The sequence below is a fragment of the Eremomyces bilateralis genome (genome assembly GCF_010015585.1).
Source record: "Eremomyces bilateralis CBS 781.70 unplaced genomic scaffold P152scaffold_11, whole genome shotgun sequence".
NCBI lineage: Eukaryota > Fungi > Ascomycota > Dothideomycetes > Eremomycetales > Eremomycetaceae > Eremomyces > Eremomyces bilateralis.
Genome location: NW_022985077.1, coordinates 648826 through 667612, shown reverse-complemented (window position 1 = coordinate 667612; position 18787 = coordinate 648826). Strand labels below are relative to the sequence as shown.

At 51.1% G+C, this 18787-nt stretch overlaps 7 protein-coding genes across 7 annotated transcripts; 2 read left to right on the top strand and 5 right to left on the bottom strand.

The window, feature by feature from the left end:
• Window positions 1-399: 399 nt before the first annotated feature.
• P152DRAFT_459065 (translation factor GUF1, mitochondrial) lies at window positions 400-2527 on the bottom strand. The gene has a single exon (XM_033679606.1). It carries the CDS (start codon window positions 2463-2465, stop codon window positions 465-467), a length of 2001 nt encoding a protein of 666 aa, XP_033533742.1. The 5' UTR covers window positions 2466-2527; the 3' UTR covers window positions 400-464.
• Window positions 2528-3380: 853 nt separating this feature from the next.
• Window positions 3381-5025, bottom strand: P152DRAFT_474335 (uncharacterized protein; the record flags this gene model as incomplete). Its single annotated transcript, XM_033681315.1, has 2 exons — window positions 3381-4492; window positions 4542-5025. 2 exons carry the CDS (start codon window positions 5023-5025, stop codon window positions 3381-3383), a joined length of 1596 nt encoding a protein of 531 aa, XP_033533741.1.
• Window positions 5026-5373: 348 nt separating this feature from the next.
• P152DRAFT_466892 (CDK-activating kinase assembly factor) lies at window positions 5374-6417 on the top strand (the record flags this gene model as incomplete). The annotated part of the gene is made up of 2 exons (XM_033680727.1): window positions 5374-5425; window positions 5477-6417. The coding sequence occupies 2 exons, from the start codon at window positions 5374-5376 to the stop codon at window positions 6415-6417; spliced, it is 993 nt and encodes a 330-aa protein (XP_033533740.1).
• Window positions 6418-7636: 1219 nt separating this feature from the next.
• On the top strand, window positions 7637-9181 carry P152DRAFT_46489 (uncharacterized protein). Its single transcript, XM_033680595.1, has 4 exons — window positions 7637-7648; window positions 7704-8022; window positions 8080-8212; window positions 8265-9181. Exons 2-4 carry the CDS (start codon window positions 7885-7887, stop codon window positions 9146-9148), a joined length of 1155 nt encoding a protein of 384 aa, XP_033533739.1. The 5' UTR covers window positions 7637-7648; window positions 7704-7884; the 3' UTR covers window positions 9149-9181.
• A 1295-nt stretch (window positions 9182-10476) lies between these two features.
• Window positions 10477-12959, bottom strand: P152DRAFT_397929 (uncharacterized protein; the record flags this gene model as incomplete). Its single annotated transcript, XM_033676433.1, has 2 exons — window positions 10477-10860; window positions 10917-12959. 2 exons carry the CDS (start codon window positions 12957-12959, stop codon window positions 10477-10479), a joined length of 2427 nt encoding a protein of 808 aa, XP_033533738.1.
• A 1228-nt stretch (window positions 12960-14187) lies between these two features.
• Window positions 14188-14855, bottom strand: P152DRAFT_46499 (uncharacterized protein). The gene has a single exon (XM_033680600.1). The coding sequence runs from the start codon at window positions 14726-14728 to the stop codon at window positions 14273-14275; it is 456 nt and encodes a 151-aa protein (XP_033533737.1). The 5' UTR covers window positions 14729-14855; the 3' UTR covers window positions 14188-14272.
• Window positions 14856-15185: 330 nt separating this feature from the next.
• P152DRAFT_459060 (uncharacterized protein) lies at window positions 15186-17245 on the bottom strand. The gene is made up of 7 exons (XM_033679605.1): window positions 17089-17245; window positions 16945-17019; window positions 16812-16888; window positions 16613-16759; window positions 16438-16557; window positions 15542-16380; window positions 15186-15491 (listed from the first exon to the last, which is right to left on the bottom strand). Exons 1-7 carry the CDS (start codon window positions 17129-17131, stop codon window positions 15410-15412), a joined length of 1383 nt encoding a protein of 460 aa, XP_033533736.1. The 5' UTR covers window positions 17132-17245; the 3' UTR covers window positions 15186-15409.
• Between the last annotated feature and the right edge of the window lie 1542 nt (window positions 17246-18787).

Sequence of the window (18787 nt, the reverse complement as noted above, 5' to 3'; positions counted from 1 at the left end):
ACTACAGCCTAGATTAAGCAGCAGTAATAACGTATGCCACAGGGGAACTGGACGCTCCCTAATGAGCAGTAGGCTAGTTGGCCAAACCCGCAAACAAACTGTACCCGCAATGTCAGTGAAATCAGTGCTGTGGTTGGATGCCGTATCAGAGGTTTGCTAAACACACAGAATATTTGACAACTCAAAAGTACCTAGAATCAGCAGTGACCATGTCCTGGGAAAGCGTTCAGCGGTTCGTAAGATAGAAGTGCAATCGATGGATATAAAGGGATTGATGAAGGAAGCCAGCACGCAAGCAAGTGCAGACATTGACTCCATATAAATGAATTCAGACTCTCGGCGAAACTGACAGCAACCAACCACCAGAGGACTCCGGGCGCTAAGTTGACTACGCAAGGACGACATATGAACATGAGTACTAATTGAAATAGCCTGGACTATCTACCTATAGGGCGACGGGGTGACTACTTAGCCAAGAACTTCTGAAAACTGCTATGCTCAATAACAACATTCCCTACCGCCTTCATCCTCTTCTTCCCCTCCTTCTGCTTCTCCAACAGCTTCTTCCTGCGCGTGACATCCGACGCATGGAGCTTTGCCAGCACGTCCTTCCTGAACGGCTTGATCGTCTCCCGCGCGAGCACCTTCTTCCCCACCGCAGCTTGGATGATGACTTCGAAGTTCTGCCGGTCGACGTTCTCCTTGAATTTCGATACCCACCGCTTGGCCATCCGCGGCGCGTCGGAGTTGTGGATCACGCGAGCGATGGCGTCGACTGGCTCTCTGCTTACAAGCAGCTGAAGCTTGACGATGGAGGACTTGCGCCATCCGGCGTCTTCGTAGTCGAGGGATGCGTACCCTTGGGTGAGCGACTTGAGTTTGCCGAAGAAGTCATCAACTAGTTCGGAGAGAGGGAGGACATATGTGAGGATAACCTGGGTGGCGGACCAGAAGTGCATATCCTCTTGTGTGCCTCGATTGCCCTCACACAGTTCGATAACGCTTCCAAGGTACTCTTGCGGTACAGTAATCGTGACGCGCACACATGGTTCTTGTAATTCGTCCACCTTGCGGGATTCGGCATCTCCATCCGGAAAGTCTTTTGGACTTGAATAAACCTTCTCAGTGCCATCGCGCCATATCACCTTGAAAGGCACAGCAGGTGGAGTGATGATGAGGCTACCACCATGTTCGTGTCGAAGGCGGTCTTCGAACACTGAAGCGTGCAGTGTCCCTAGAAAACCTAAACGCCACCCCGCTCCTAAAGCGTGCGAAGACTCCTTTTGGACAGTAATGCTGCGGTCATTTAAGACCAGTTGATTGATACTGTCGTCAAGGCGAGGATACTCATCTTGCTCCACGGGGAACGCAGAGACGAAAACCATGGATTTCGGATCTTCGAACCCAGGGAATGGTTCGACAAGATTTTCTGTGCCGACCTTGCAGAAAGTATCACCAAGCTTCGCTTCTGAAGACCGCTTCATCCCTGGGTTGAAGAAGATGTAGCCGACTTGGCCAGCACGCAGTACGGTCTGCTGCGTCTGGATCGGGTACATGATGCCAACCTCGCCGACATAGTACCGATTGCCAGTTCCGCAACTGTGGAGATAGTCTCCCGGCCGTACCTGGCCTTCAAATATGCGGACAAGCAGGATGACTCCTCGGTAATTGTCATACCACGAATCCACCAGAAGGAGCTTCAGATGGTTATTGCTGTCTCCCACTGGCGGCGGTATGTTCTCAATGACGGCTGGAAGTAGCGGTTCGACGTTCAGTCCCGTTTTCGCGGAGCACAGAATCGCACTATCGGGATCCAACTCGAACTTCTCCTTTAACTGTGCAAGCGCACGTGGCGGGTCCGCGCTGGGGAGGTCGATCTTATTGACAACCGGCACCAATGTCAACCCCTGCGCAAACGCCAAGTAGAAATTCGCGACGGTCTGCGCCTGCACGCCCTGGCTTGCATCGACGAGGAGCAATGCGCCCCCACAGCTGGCGTAGCTGCGCGAAACTTCTGCGCGAAAGTCGACATGTCCCGGCGTGTCCACCAGATGCAGCAAGTAGTCCTCTCCTTTGTAGTTATAGATCATGCTACATGTCTGCGCCTTGACCGTTATCCCACGCTCTCTTTCCACGTCCAGCCGATCCAGGATCTGCTTGTTCCCCGCCGAAGCATCGATTGTCCCCGTGAGCTCGAGCAGCCGGTCGGAAAGTGTGCTCTTGCCATGATCGACGTGCGCAACGATGCAGAAGTTGCGGAAGCGAGAGATCGGAATGGCGGCTATGCGTTTCTCGAGCTCCGAAGGCGGTTTAGCTGCTGGGGGGGCATAGTGTCGTCGGACAGGGCGCGAGATGCGGATAGACGGGAGAGAACCGGGCGAGAGAAATTTCGGGAGAGGAGTCGATCGCAGGCACGTACGCGCCAAAAGCGAGAATGCGTTATGGAACCCAAGGCATCGTTGCATTGAGTCTTTAACGAGTGGATAATGTCGAGCAGAAACGCGTTGAATTGTCAAATAGACTGCTAGAGGAAGACTTGAGGTCTCGAGTCTCAACCTTCGAAGACGTCGTTCAAACAAAATAATCGTCAGGCATCAAAAGCTTGGTGCCTAAGGACTCAATTTGAATCAGAATCAGAATCAGAATCCGAATTGATAACTAGTTATTCTTTCCAATCCATAGTTAACTATCATTAACTAAGTTAAATAATCCAATAACTATAAATAATTCATTAAACTAGGAATGATCCTACGGTGCTACCAAGTCTGTCGCCAGAAGAGTTACCTGTAACTGAAGGTCATCAAGGCAACTAGGGACTGTCGAAGGTATCCTAACTTATGTAAAGCGACCTAAACACGATAGAAACGCCCGATCCGACATTTCTAGTCAACTCCTGTACAAAGCTGTTTTTGTGTGATAGTGTACCAGTACAACAGGACCACCTTAAGCAGAACTGCCCGACCTGCCTAGCCAAAGTCCTAGCAAATGTGATAACATCTCGCTATGTATCATGCCCAGTCGTGGAGTGAAACGTTGTGGACAAAACAAATCGCGACGCCTGTGAAGCTTGCCAAAAGGCGGCGCGTCGGAGTGCCCATTCATCAATATCGGGGTGATAGCGATGGAACACGCATTGACGTGCATATCCCAGACCCTCGAATGAAGGGTTGGTTGCCATCTGTCGTTGCGAGCGTTGACACGGTTTGAGAACATGCTAGCAGTAGTTAGAGCATATAACTAACTTCGATATATGGTCTTGTTGACCATTTATCTTGCGATCTGTTGGCATACTTGTAAGTGGCTTGATGGGGGACTTCACAACAGCATGTCACAGGCATCTGTTATAGAGGAACAAACTTGATCGATTCTAGATTCCAGGACTAGAAGGTCGGCCCGTGTGTTCTTGCGGCCTTAAAGCGGCTAACCCGCTTTGTGCTCTTGGCTAGTGTATCTGGAGGCGAAGGAGCGGAAGGACGTTTGGCACTCTCAACCACGTCTGCAAGCGGAGACGGAGCTGGTCCTTTCTCTCGTGGTTGTGGTTCCGGTCTCGCGGTATCCGGTTTGGATATATGGGATACAGATTCTTCCGCCACATCCAAGTCGGTGGCAAACCTGACCCCCTTCTTCGGGGTGGTCTTGTCGCTTTTGAGGGCTGACGTCGGGGTTGCAACTTTGGCCTTGCCGTTAGGAATCGGTGAGTTATCCGGTGCTGGAAGGGTTGCTGTGGCGGATTTTGGACGTGTCGGAAAAGTACGGGGAATGTCCTCGCGCCCGTCTCCCAGGTCGTCGGAAAAGCTGGCATTCAGACGCCTCTGCAGCTCCATCATCTGCTGACGATACTCATCCGTGATCTGGAAATTGGTGCTCATGCCATATCCGTTCTCCTCTGACCCCGTGTCATCCTCAAATTCCTCGTCCACTTCGTCGAACTCCATGTCGGAATCTTCTTCGATGTCCATCTCCGCGACGACAGGACCCATGCCGTTCAACCCGTATTCGAGCATCTCGCGACGCAGGCTTGCATCCTCGGGAGCCTCGTTCTCGGGCACGAGCGGTGTCCGCCCGATGATCTCCTCATTTTCATTGAGCTCGATCACATCTGTGCCCGAATAAAATGAGCCTTTAACAAGCCCGGGTCCGGAATCAGCAGCGGTGCCTAATTCTATGGTTCTCATGTCGCTGGACATAGGCATTGAGCTTGGTTGCTCAGCCTTCGGCAGTGCTGGTTGCGAAGTTGAATCTGAAGGAGGTCGATGGTCTTCATGACCATCCGAGTTACTCGGATTCTGCTGGGCGATTTTGGTGGTGCTGCTCGCCCGCACATCACTCGGAGAGGTGATGTCAGGCGCAGGTTGTACTTGAGCTTTTGATGATTCTTTCCTAGCGGCAGCGAAATCATCGCTCGTGCTCTTTTCTGGAAGCGATATACCCGCTTTCTCAAGCATGGCCTGGATTCCATCGGCTTCTGTAGCCGGCTGTGATACGTGGCTTGCTGCACACAGTTAATTTAAGACATCAAGTAGAGTTACGCAGAAACATACAGATGACGTTGCCATCCTCATCAAGTTCTTCCCGGATTTCCGCAAGTGGCAAGACATTCGGTTCCGCCTCATTAAATAGGGGATTCAGCGCGTTGTCAACCTTTTCCAAGGCCTTTTCGCCGACATGAATCTGCTTCTGTATGGATCGGATATTTTGTTGAACATAGTCAACCCTTCTCGACACTACATCGGCTACTTGTGCTGATGATCGATCGAGGCCCTTGTCATGCCTAAAGATTTCTTTGACTTCTGATGCCTGGATGACCCGTTTGTCATATAACATCCATGATTCAATAATCTTCTCTGACGACACTTCCTCTCCTGAGTGCAAAATCTCCTCCTTCAGCTTTTCATACTCGAGCTCGCACGTCTGCCAATATTTCAGGCTGGTTCTCAACTTCGAGAGCAAATCGTCGAGCCTTTGTTTCTGGAAGTGCAGATCGTCGAGTAGCCTACTACTGGCAGCGTCCACATTATTTTCCATGGTGATCACCATATGTGGAGGAATCGGTAGGAAATAAATGTTAGAGAGTGGAAGAGCGGAATTTGATTTGAAGTCAGAACTCAGAAATGTCCCAGATTTCATAGGGCTGAATTAGCAAGCGGACCCCTGCTCTAGATTGCGCCACACCTCCCGTCCCCTCGTCCAATTAGATCTGATTATTCTTCCCGCTATCAGAAGTGAACGCCACATCTTGACATCCAACTGAACATCATCGTAAGGTCCATGACACTCCTCCTACCGTTCTTAATGTCTCCAGATTCAGAACTCCTACGACCTTCCCTGACGCCGAAATTACGCAGCGGGAAGTGATTTATCCTTCTGTGCAAGATGTCCCGGTTGTCTCTGAAAAATGGGGCACCGAAGGAGATATCAGATGAGGGTGAGTGTCCAAGAAGTCTCATTCATATATCTCAAGCTAAATGTTATGTAGACCAATGTCCTGTCTGCAAATCATCTCGGTACCTCAACCGGAACATGCGGTTCCTAGTGAACCCGGAATGCTATCACAAAATGTGCGAATCCTGCGTCGACCGCCTCTTCAGCTCTGGTCCACGCGTCTGCCCCGTCGCTGGCTGCAACCGCACGCTTCGGAGGCAGCGATTCCGACCGCAGACATTCGAAGACATCCAGATTGAGCGGGAGGTCGACGTCCGCAAACGCGTCGCCAAGGTCTTCAACCGCCGAGAAGACGAGTTCGATTCGTTGCTGGACTACAACAACTACCTCAACGAAGTCGAGGACCTCACCTTCAATCTAATCCATAAGATTGACGTCGACGCCACCGAGAAGAAGCTGAAAGCCTACGAGGAAGCGAACAAAGCTGCCATCCGCGAGAACGAAGTCCTCGCGTCTCAGGAGACCCAGTCGCTTCAAGCACAGGAAGCCGCAGAGAAAGAACATGCTCGGCTACGACGCGAGGCTGCCTTGCGCGAAGCCGAGGAAGAGCGGCGGGAACGGGCGGAGGGCCGACTTGACGTGATCAACCAGCTTGCGAGAGGCGAAGGCAACGCGGACGAGATAGCGCGGCAAGGACGGCGGACGCTTCTCAAGAAGAGCACGGCGCGGAGAGTTGGGACGGGCGACGAGATGGACACCAGCGATTCGGCGGGTACTGGGTTGCAGTTTAAAGGCCTACGAAGACGTGCCCGGCCCGAGCCGGAGAAGCCGTTTGAGCCTTTCGGTGAGGTTACTGTCGAGCATGAATATTTCGTGCTCAAGGGCCATTATGCTTGGGATTTCCTCGATACGGCGCGAACGAGTCAGACGTACCGTGCTGGGGGATATGACATTTCTGAGTACTGTTCAAGAGCTCTGACGGATGCCTTTGCGGGCTTGGCGGTTTTTGTCGGAGAGGAGCAAACCGCAACATGAAGCAGTGGACAATCATTGCTTTGGTCTCAAGGGTACATGACTGGATGTCGGATCATTTTCGCCCACGGCTCAGTACGATACTCGGTTATCTAGTCATTGAAAAAGGAGGATCGATGTGCTTGACTTCCCGAAATAAGGAATTCCCGACTCCGCAGCTGCCTGCCTTCTTCGCTGCGGAGGGACAAGCCACGATGAGTGGGATATGAGTCGCTGTCAAGCCCCTAGTCCTGAGGTCTGCATGTCAGTTGGATATAACTCCAGATGACTGAAAAGCATCAGTCCTAGTTCTTGTGCCCTACAGGCTGCCGTGTGCTCAATCTACATGTGTGATGAGCATACAATCTCGGCATACCTGATTCAGCAGTGATTCAGAGGAGCTGCTCCAGATGTCAGCTTGGACAAATCTTACAGGGCAACCCACTCACCGTTGCCTTGATATTTCATGGGCCACTCATGATGAAGCAATAAGTTTGACCCAAAAGACGAGGCTGCAGCCATCAGTGATCAGTTGTCTCAAAGCTAGGCTCCGACATGACTCTCATGATGATTCATCTTGGAGAACAAAATGGCATATAGGAAGGACCCTCCCCCCGAGATGACAATCGTGTTAAGATATGGGGGACCAGAGCAGTGAATTGGTGAATTCACCGCTTCCACCACGGTCTCATTCACCGAATCTGGTGGATGATGGTGGAATCCATGTTGACGATGATGATTGTTGCTATGGACCCGCCTACCTTCTATTGTTTAGATCTCCCTTCGTCCTTCCTCCTTGCACTTTCTTTCTTCCTTCCCACACTTAGCTTCAAAACACAAAAATATCTAAAAAACACTAAAACTTCTGTCCTGAGGATTTCCCAACTAGCGCTACTCCCTTTTTCATTCCGCATCAATATCCTTGTCGATGTCCGGCGTCCCGGCAGGTCTACCCCAACCTCTCGACTCAAGAGCCACGTTCATCACGCCCATTTCTTAGGCAGGAAGTCCTTCCAGTCTAAGAATTCGTTCATTCATCTGACCTGTTGACTCCCACAGTCTCTTCTACACACCTCTTCTAGTTTGCGCCAAAGTCTGTTGGGAACTGCGAGCGTTCCAACCGTGCCTGGTTTCACACTCACTTCTCAGGACTCGATCGTTGCCTAGAGAGGACGTATGGGCCACTCACACAAACATTCACTGTATCCAAAATTGACTCAATAATCAAAACAAATAACACAGTGCGAATTGTCAGGTTAATCTCTCCCCGCTCCTATCCTCTCGCGTCACCAATACTGATCTTGCAACAGGCATCCAACATCAGTTCCCTCACTGTCTCCGTGCACTCAAACTCTCTCAATCATCGTCCCTCTCGTTCACCGTTCTGCCATTTTGACTTGCACGCCCAGTGTCCTGCGCCTCATTGTCTGGAGATAGCCTTGGAGCGCCACAAATAGGCTAGTAGCTTCGGCGCGGCATTCGACTCTCAGAATGGGTGGACGCAGGCCGCGTGCCCGGTCTCCGAACCAAGTTACGGAGACGGGCAAGAAGCTGCCAGCGGTGTTTACCGTGGCGCCATCCAATGCACCGGCTGTGCATGATAGGCACCAAGTCTCCACGGCTGTGCAGGTATGTCATCGCATGCAACAGCACAGATAATTAACACTCTATCTAACTTGTCGTCAGACCAGTTCCAATCTTCAGCACTCCGCTGGCTTCCGTGAAGGCCTCCAGAACCTGATTGGTCAATCGCTTCAATCATCGCCCACTCCCAAGGGACGTAACAGCGAGAACTTGGGTGCGACCAATTCATCTAACTGTATGTGACTTCTCCAGCCTGATGGTAATAACTTAGCTGACTAACTGTTTAGCTCTCGGCCTGGCCTTGGCCGGATCGGATCCTCGTCAAACTTCTCTTCGCACCCAGCAAGAATTCCTTCGGAACGTCCCCAAAGGTAGAGAACTCCGGCTTCGACCGCGATCAGGAAACCTTGATGACCCATTTGAACAAACGACCGATGGACCCATCGGAATGGAAACTCTCATTACCCAGCTCAAGGAATCCGTTGCCCTGCTCAGCGAAATCATTGCCCATCACAACAAAACCGTTGAGGCGCTCATGAAGGATAACCAAAGCGTTCGAGGAACCGTATCATTTCTCACCCAGATGTTGCTGAACCGAGATGCTGCCGCCACAGGTAATTTTCAAACAGACCAAGATGTTAACGATGGCATGGCAACAATCGAATCGGTAGTTGAGCGGACTCACGGCTGGGAAGCCAACTTGGTGTCTCCTCGACCTTGTCCGTCACGGCGGGTGGGTTCTGTCGGCCTCAGCCCCGCGGCGCTTCGGCGTTTCGAATTGGGTGTGGGGGAGTTCGGTAACGGAGATTCGGTGGTCACGGAGAGCCAGGTCAGCCATGGGACAAGTCGTGCTCGGGATGGAAAACATCCAAGCAACTCCGATGACGAGGACGACAAAGCGGCTCTCAGCACTCAGTCTACCCCCTCGCCAGCTGATCATTCTTGGCTCAGCCCTGCGGCACTTGCACGTTTCACGGCCCCGTGGTCGCCAGAGACACCGCCGGTGCTCCACATCAATCATTTCCGTCGGGGACATGAGAATATTCACGACGGTGTGGGCGGTGTCGACGAGGCTGAAATGGCATCTCATACAACAAGTGAAGCACTAGAAGGCTCGATGTATTCCTTCTCGAGTGAAGGGCCCTGCTCCTCATCGATCTCGTGGATCTGACCGGGTAGAAGTGAGCTCACACGATGACTGATTGGGAGTCTCGGCGGGCTCGACGATGGGTCATATTCAGACGAAGAAGAAACGCGGGTTGCTAGAATGCAGGTAACCCCCAGCCAAGGCATTCAGTCTCACTCCAAGATATTCCAGACCACATTACCTAACGAGACCCAAGGACAACGAACCAGCATCAAAACAAATCGGGAGCCCAACGTGCAGGCAGAGAATTCAACATCAATCCCGTTGTTTTCGGCCTTCCCGAGGGTATAGCCTGCCAATACTCGAATTCCTTCACAAACATAGAAAACTGCCTCCAAAACACTGGCCGAAAGGCTCATTGTTTTCGGCGCATCAAAACCAAAAGAGGATATCCCAAAATCCAACCAAATTTACCAGCTCCATTCAGAGATTGGTTGCTTGGCACAAAGCTTGCTCACAATCCTACTGCAGTGGCGTGGGAAGCTGTTATGCAAGCCTTCATCCAAAGCGTGAGCAGATTCCCCATACTTTTCCGACACGTCCAAAATCCTCCAAAACAACCTTTCCAGTACAGGATAATCCACCTGTTCCTCATATGATGGCGATAACAGCATATGAGAAAACCCCCCCAAAAATATGCCTCATGCCCGACCGCTTCATCCGCTTCTCTACTCAAGTGTTTCCTCTCTACTTCCCACTTTTCTGTGTTGCTGGAGTCTTCGGGTATGTAATATCCATGCCGCGGACGGCAAGTGTCACTCTTGGGCCTGTTCAATACCCTGATCCTAGCACACCTTCATACTTGGGCAGCTGCAATGGACGGCAGCTTGACTCCAACTTCGATGTTCTCTTTCCTGATTCTGTTTGGCCTACAACCAAACGAGTAGAGCAGTCGGAATGGGAACCCCAGGGTCGAATCCACATCATACTAGAAAAGAGAAAATCCCAAAAAATCAGTACCCCGGTGGTTGGCATGAGTCCATCAAAATGAAACAGAAAATCTCCCAAAAATCAGTAACGGTAGAAGTGTGCGCATTGCACGTCAAAACAAAAGAGAAAATCCAAAAGAAACGGGCATGAGAGCAAATCAGGGATATAAGATAGGTAGTTTAAAAATGATCACTTGTACATCTAACTGTTGACCCTTGAGTCTAATTGTGGATATATCATTTTTGAAAACTCCAGTCCAGCCTCTGTAGGCATATCCCAATACCTAACAAAACCACTGAGATGAGGTTGACACAATTCGCTGCATACCAGATCGTCTACTGTACTCTACCGTGATCGTAACAAGTAACAATGAAACACATCATAATCATCCTTACCATAACTGCCCACAGGAATTGTTTCCATTACGCCGCACCAAACCCAAGACTATTCTCCAACGCCACGTTCAACTTCTCGTTCAACTTCGCCTTCGAGTCATACTGCGGCAGCAACAACTTCCCATAGCACGTCATGCTCTGCGGGATGCGGTCCGAGTCGCTTCCGTTCCGGACAATGCAAAATGCCACGTCTTCGATGCCGTTCACCGGCACGCGGTCGCACGCGGTGACGAACTCCAGCAGCCGTCGCAGCTTCTTCTCGTCAAAGGCCATCACGATCTGCCAGAAGTCGAGGATCGTTTGGTGGTAGCGGGAGTAGCCCTCTTCGTAGGTGGCGGCGCGGTAGAGGCCGATTGCCGACAGGTTGGAGTGGCCTGCCATCAGGACGGCCAGGTGTTCTGGAGAGAGCATCTGCAAGGAGGTCAGCTGCATTCAACAAGACTGCGGGGGGTAGAAGGTCGACTTACCGAAACCGCGCGTCTGTCGATGACGGTGTAGAATCCGTCCTCAAAAGCCTCGTACGCCGGTTCCACGCTCTTGTGGATCATCCAGTAAATGTAATCCTGTACGTACCGCTTGCGGTTGGAGTTATCGACCATGATCGCTACACTCTCAGTCGCTTCTTTCAGTAGATCAGGCCAAACTTTGTCTCTGTCAATTGCATTCATGTCGACGTCGACCGGACCCGAAATGCAGTCAAAGGTGTATATATACTCCCGCATGAACACTTCGCTGACATCCTCCTCCTGACCGGGGCGGCTGCCCCACAAGAGAAGCTGCTCGAAACCCTGAGCCAACTCTTGCCATCCATCTTTGATATGTTCAATGCGGTCAACCGGCTGTCCGAGGAGTTTTCTATATACCGCCTGCGGGAAATTGATGGGAATCGTGCAGCCATTGTACAGAGCGAGACCGACGAGGAGCCCGACCAATTCGAAATGGTCCAGAGAAGCAGGCGACAGTGGCCGGAAGTAGGTCATCTGTGATCGTTTATCGGTCACGAAGAGACCGGCATCCTCAACGAATGCGGGGCCGAAGACGACACCAAAGAACTCCTGACTGACGCCACCATGATCGAGGCCCTCTTCGCCTTCACCGAAACCGAGCTGCACTTTTAACGGTCGTTTCAGCTCCCGCAATTCGCGGCCCCAGAGCTGGGTGAATGCGTCCTGGAGGACGGTTCCTCGCTTGCAGTCGAGGTAGAGCATCCGAGTCATCGCTCGACTCATGCGGCTTTCGAGATAGTCTTGACGATTTTCGTGCGCATCAGGAAAGTCGGATTCGTGGGATACTTCGTGGCCCCATTTCTCGAAGAGGTTTTTTGTGTATGTGGCGGCGTTATAGGCATTAGAGAGACTGGAAAAGGTGACAGTGCGGAAGTAAGCCGTGATGATAGGTTTAGGGAAGAGGAACGGAAACGAAAGGAGATGCGAGGTATTGGGTGTGCGGTTCCAGGAAATGTAGGAGAGAGGTGTTGAGATGGGATCAAGGCGATTGGGGATATACTGCATCGCAAACCGTTCCGCTGGGATGCCCCAGAGATCGCGGTCTTTGTAAATGTCCGCGAGAATGTCAATAGCCGCGCCAACCGGCGACCATCGATGAAGTTCGGCTTTTCCGTCCCATTCATACAAGATGATCGACTGCAGCATGTCGATGAATGTATAGACGTAAGCAATATGTCTTCTGGCCGATGGGCTGGCCTTCGCCACCAAAAGCACCCCGTCCTGGCAAGGAATCTTGCGGAGGTCTTTTTTTCCGACGACGAAGTACTCAAGTATGAGCTTCAAAACTTTGCAATGGCTGTGCACTTCCTCTTCAATCTCAAGGGGATTTGGTGATCGGGCAGGGGTTGCCTCGGACTTGCCCGTCGTCTTTGCAATCTCGTCAAAGCAACGCCTAACGCCAAGTGCCCGAACAACCGCACGGAACAACCTTCTCGTGGGCTCATGGTCGATTTCATCAATATAGCCTATATCGGGCGATTTACCCTGCACGGAGTCGACAGCATAAGTTCTTCCCAGAGCCCGTCCCTCGTAGAAATATTTGTTTCCGAGCCACGTCTGCATGATGCCACCGCGCCCAAACATTGCCTGTAGGCAGACCATGATGATATGTGCGGCCTCCTCGTCTGTAAGATACCGCCCAGACGGAACGTTTGAACGTGGTGGTCTTGTCGCCGTTTGTGGTGATGGCTGAGCCGAAAACGAAGAGCTTCTACTCTGAGCTCGCAATTTTGGGCTACGTTGGCCTTGCGCTGACAACTCGGAAGGAGGGTTATATAACGCCCGAAGAGGATGCCAGAGGGAGTCCAAGATGAGAGATCCATTGAGTGAGGGCCACATGGAGAAGCAGTTGGCTTTCTCGACGGCTCTGAAGTAACTCAGGGAACATTTATTTGGCGTCTTATAGACCGAGTCTACACCGGGACTTTCGCGGAAGCATTTGAGCAAGGTGGGCCAAGAACTCAGAGACGCCTGTAGTGCATGGTTGACGGTGTTAAGAGCCATTTCTGGTTTCCTGGTTGGGTTCGGGAACCGAAACCAGTACGGCTCCAGACCCTCCTCGAGACTCTGAGCGGGAAGCATGAGAAAGTCGTTGTAGTCCGCCTTAAGTAGCTCGTCTCGGACGGCGACCAGGGACGGTCCAGTAAAGACAATCAATCCGGGAGCATTCCTTAAAATACTCTTCGATGATTTGGGGTCCGAGCCAAGAGGGTGTGGGTGAGCAGGATTTTTGGATCTGCTTGATGATGCCTCTGCCAAAGCTTCGGCGCCTTCTGGTGGCCCGTTCCATTGCGATTTATTTCGAGGGTGTTCCTCCGTTCGGATGCTTTTATGCTTCAAGGGCGAATCGGACAAAGCATGGGTGGGAGAGATCGCTTTGCTCGTTTCTGTAAGACCTTCAATCGGCGCATCATCCGTTGGAATCGTCGTTGGAACAACTTGACTCCCATGACTCGATTTCCGTCTCTCTTTACCTCGACGAGAAGACTCCTTGTCCTGCTTCTTAGGTAACTTCTCCAGGCCTGGAGGTGGTCGCAATTTAGGTGCTACATGGCCTTCAAGAGGGAGGCTCGTCCGACGCTCGAGTTTCTGCGGTTGTGGGTCTGGCTCCGTCTTTCCCGTTTCTACCGACGCTGGTGATTCGATTCGCGGTGCTGGTTCAGCCTGTTGATCAGAGTGGGGGGGAATAAAACACGGCGTGCTGAATCCGTCCAGATGGGTGAAAGAAGGGTCCAATACTTCGAACGCTCGGCTAGTACAAGATCCCAGAAGATTCTGTACAAGAGACTTTCGATCCCTCCGATCTTGGCAAATGCGTTCGATGTACGCTTTGAACATCATTCTTGTCTGCCGCGGTTTGGACGATCCGAAATAAAGCATCTCGGGATGATTTTGGGTCGCCGTCTTGAGATCCTGGCCATCAATTACCGGGTGGAACTTGTTCATCTGCACCTCGAAGGGCCGCTGTTCTGATTCTGCTGCAGATGGAGCTGACCAGGGCAGTCGAAACCATTCGTGTAAGAAAGCGTCCATATCGGCGGGGTCGATGTTGAAGTCCTTCGTCAAGTCCTTGACCTGGATTGAGGGAGGGTCCCCGCATAGATCGTCCAGCGGTCTATCTCGAGTAGCAAGGGTATACGCCATCATGCGTGCAGTGTAGAAAGTAGGTCGCCGGATGGGGGGTTCGGTGGGAGTAGGTCGGTTTGAGGAGAAGCAGTGTGGGTTCTTGCATTGCTTGTTGCGACAGCCGTATCGAATCTGCCAAATGTATCTACACGACCGTCAGCGGGAGTTGGAGACAAGCAACGCAAACCGGTTTACCTTCGGACCAGGTATTGTAGAACTTGACTTCGCTCCTCATTAGGCTTCCACAGAGCCTTTTGATATCGTTCTGCCTTCTCCGAATCCTGTAGCAGCTTCACAAGTTTGTCGGGGAACCCTTGGGTGTTGATGATCGCAGATTGTCGCGAACACCGTTCATATTCCGCTTCAATTTCCGGGTCCTCATCCTCCGACATAGAAGGCTGAGTGGGAGCCATATCCGGCTGCCTGTGGTTCTTCGTGAAAATAAGATTTCGGGTTTCTGCTATACGGATTTCCTCGTGGGTATCGAGCATCAACTGGCCGAGTCTCTGGACGCGACCCCTATGCCGTTCACAGGTTTCCCTAATTTCCTCCCTCCTAGCCACCACCTCCCTGACACACTGCCCGAAAGTTAGATTGTCCATAGCTCTGGTGTGTTTCGTAGGGTCTAACTGGTTGAAGGCGGGCATGACGGAGGTGTACCTTTTATATCCGACGGTAAACGAGGGAGTTCGAGCGAAATGTGAAATCGTATCGGGCACAACTCAAGGCTCTAAGGCGATAGGAACAATTGTTAGCAATCAGGATATGTGTGTTAAGGTGTTCATACATGCTCACATCACGTTTCCGTCGCTGCAACCTGTTGCAGGACGTTTCTCCACCCTCGCGGAGGCTCATCTGTCCATAGAGAAAGGAGACGGATATATGCGCTTTAGTGACTTTGGGAATTAAGTAACAGCAAGGAATAATATGTACATAGGAGTTTGTATCGTTTTGTTGCAATGGTGCTAGATGAACCTTGATGTCCGATACCGAGATGTTTACTGTCCCTATCACCAATTTCTTGGCAATATCATCCCAGGTTAACTACCAGATTCTATTAGCTTCTTACTATGGTAGAACCTCAACGTACACATTATTGCTATGGGGGATGATTGATCCGCATCAAATAGACATAGCATAATGAATAACATGCATCGTGTATCATCTCATTGCCTAGGATATTCAAACTCATTTCCCGAAGGCGCCACTCAACTCCTCAGCCCTATGCTCCTTGAGATAGACCCGTCTCATCTGCCGAACTCCTGGATATTGGCGTTTTGCACTAGCCCCAGCATTTCCTTTGATATTACCGTTTTTGTGGTAAACCATCACTCTAATTCCTCAAACCGGCCCTCCTCCAGCGCTTGCGCTACCGGATTCCTCACATCGACCACACCCGTCTGCCTCAGCCTAGAACATTTGTTAGTCTATACGCATACCCGAGTGACACCAATCCATACCTTTCGAAGAGCACAAAGAGTCGCTCGGCTTCTCTTTCCTTCTCTTCGTCTGTCATCGGCGGGCCCGCCACCGCCGGTTCCGCATCCAACCGTTGCCCCGTGATTGGATTAATCGGCACAGAATCGCCGTCCTCGGTCTCCGATGCCTCCAGTAATTCCGCGGGGACGTCTATTTTCTGCGCCAGCAAGAACCCAGCAGCATAGCCGTAGCCAATGTTCTTGATGAACCGGCTAGCGTCTTCTCCAGATAGCTCAAAGAGCATGGCGGAGATGGATAACCGCGTCTGCTCTGAAAGAGATGATGCGGATAGTTGGAGCAGGCGGGCTGGCAGGCTGCCAGATCTTCCCAGTGGTTGATCTCTCTCGGAGTCGGATGGGAGCAGCCAGGTGTGAAAATCCTGTTTCACAGATTCGGGGGCTATTTTGTAGATCTTTCGAAGGAGTGTGAGAAGTGATGGAAGTACATCTTCAAGTCCGCTCGCATCCTGCGGACCCGTGACCTGCTGTAACAGGTCTAACAGAGTCGAAGAATTCAACGAGGGAGAGTCCTCTGGGAAGATAATGCTGTTCTGATCTTCATTGCCCTCACCTACAAGATTCAACAAGGCATTGACAGCGAGATTTGCAGGAGGCTTCATCGGAGGATCCAAGCCCTGCAAGGATCTGAGGATGTCGAAAAGGTCAGGAATTGATGACGATAACGACGGGACGAAACTGGGGTGGAAGTGGGTGAGATTAAATGTTAGTTTTAGGAGTTCGCAGAGCGCCATCTCTTCGATTGCCGTATCGGACGGTTGTCTGCCAACCTCGGCGTATCTTTGCGCATGCTGCCGCAGATCCTATCAACTCAGCGCATTAGTAGAATTCCGGGTTTGGAAATATATGTGCATACGTACGGTGGGAATGGCATCTGAGAGTATCCCATCCTTGTCCAAACTCGTGAAATCTGTCTTCGATTCATAGGTCAATAGGAACAGGATCCTCGAAATGAGGAACTGATCATCAAAGTCACGACTCTACAAACGTCAGTCCACGGATCGGGAAGCCTTGGCTCACATCTAGGAAGCATACCTTCAAGAGACCTATCGCTGTTGGGGCAAGGCCTTTGTCTAGGAATAGCTTTCGGGCTTGGGGTTTGAGGAACATGGCATTTGCCAGACAACGTAATGCCTCTTGGTTCTTCCGTTCGAAGCCATATGCTGCCAACAGGGTTATACCCTTCAAGACGCTGTTAACACCCAGCGAGACTCCGAATAATCGGCTCTCTTACATCTTTCGTGAAGATAGGATCCGCATTCTGAGGATCTCTTCCAAGGATCTTGAGCTCTTCTAGCAGCTTGGTTTGTTCTAAGGTTATGTCAACCTCAATCCTCTTTGAAGTCGTTTGTCGCAGTGTCACATACCAGAAATAGAGAAGGCCTTCTCCGTAATATCCTTCTGCAACTGCTCGACTATAGATGTCACCTGTGAAAGCTTCTCTGTGGCCAATGTTAGACGGGGGCCATTTCTCCTACTCCGTGACGAACAGAGAGCATGGCGAGACGAACCTTGTCCACGGGGAATTCGAGAGAGTCCGCTCAACGTCGTCATTGTTGAAGAGGGATCATGTAATTACAACTCGGTTGGTCTTACAATTCAAGCTGTCTTGTATTGTTTAGTGGCCTGAACAGTGGAGGCAAGGTTTCTGGGTTTCGCGTTGGGTTTCCAACCTTTCTTAGAGGGGGCTGGTATGGATATTCGGTGATCTATCTTAAAAACACCCCGCTCGATTCCGTTGCTGTTCATCCACAGGTATCTCTGCCAACTTTAAAATACGAGTCGAGATCGCAAATAGGTGGCATCATTCCTACTTCATCAAACCTATCCAAATTGACATTCACTTTATCCAGCCAGGTTCTCGAACTGTCAAATATTGAAGAACCCTTTCTTCCAGACTCTCCTCTCGAATACTGCAAGTACCCAGCACTCTCTTGACAGCCTAGCCACACGACTATTGTGCCTTTTCAAAATGAGGAGTAGAGACACGTTACCAACCCTAAACAGATCAAGTTGGATTAACATATGTACGGATAGGCCTTCCCGCCGCAGATTTTGGCATGGAGTCCATCCTCACGAAGAACACCGCTATGGTACATCTCATGAGATGGGTGAACTTCGAGATTGATCATCCCATATAAGTGTCCTGTCCGCACAATACAGTTGCCCAGACATCCATAAGATCGAGAGAACACCGTGGTGAGGTTGTTCTGTACCCAGGTTCTCCAACGCGAATTCAACAGAACTTCAAGTTGCCAAGTACGACTTTGCACATACCACTCCCAGCCGCGGTACGACGGAACCGACGGTTCTGAGGTGGCGTATTTGTGATCCCAATGTCACTAGCCAGTTCTCCTGAGATGAAGTACTTAACTCTACCTAACAGGGTTTACACTATGAGCCCTCAAAACGGCACATAGTAGGTGAAAGTCAAGATAAGAAAAGGCCGACATGGAAAAGGGTGCTGGAGAAGACGGCCACGCTGCCTTGCCCCTTTAACCGTAAAAAGCGACGGAACCAGCAGCCTCTTCTTAGATGCGAAGCTAATCCTGATGGTTTCACTTGGGTTGAGTCTGAACCCCTTCGGTGTAAGACAAGCTAGTCGGGAAGATGTCTATGTCTGAGAATCCAAACCTCAGGCTATCGAGATGGGGAAGCCCATTGTATTCCCTTCAGCTTGGGAAGAAGCAGCAGTCGAGGTAAAGTGTGTGCCACGACCCGCCACAGAGTGCAGCAGAGTCCTCGCACGAAGGTGCAGTGGGTATCAGGAATCAACTGGATAGCGACGAGAGCATCCAGTACCTTCCCAAGAAAGATGTGAGGTGGCTAGGCCGCTGGTGCCTCCAGCACCTCTACAAAGCTTTTGCTGGTTCCGTACCTAACTAACATTGTGTTAACGCATCTCGATCCTCAATATCGACATTTCGACAATCCAGCCTTGTGAAGCAGCGTTGACTGAATCTCATGAAGCATCAACCTCACGACCACTGATATGCCTTTCAACTTCTTCTGTCTCCCCGGTGAACTACGCAACAAAATATATATGCTAGTTTTGATCGACCGAGACGTTATCGATCCCTGGACCTGTGCCCACCGATGCTGACGACCATACCGACCGCTGACCCCGGAGCTCCTTCGTGCGAAGAAGACGATCTATCGCGAAGCCGTCTCATTGCTCTACGCCCACAATTGCTTCACCGCGAACGGGTT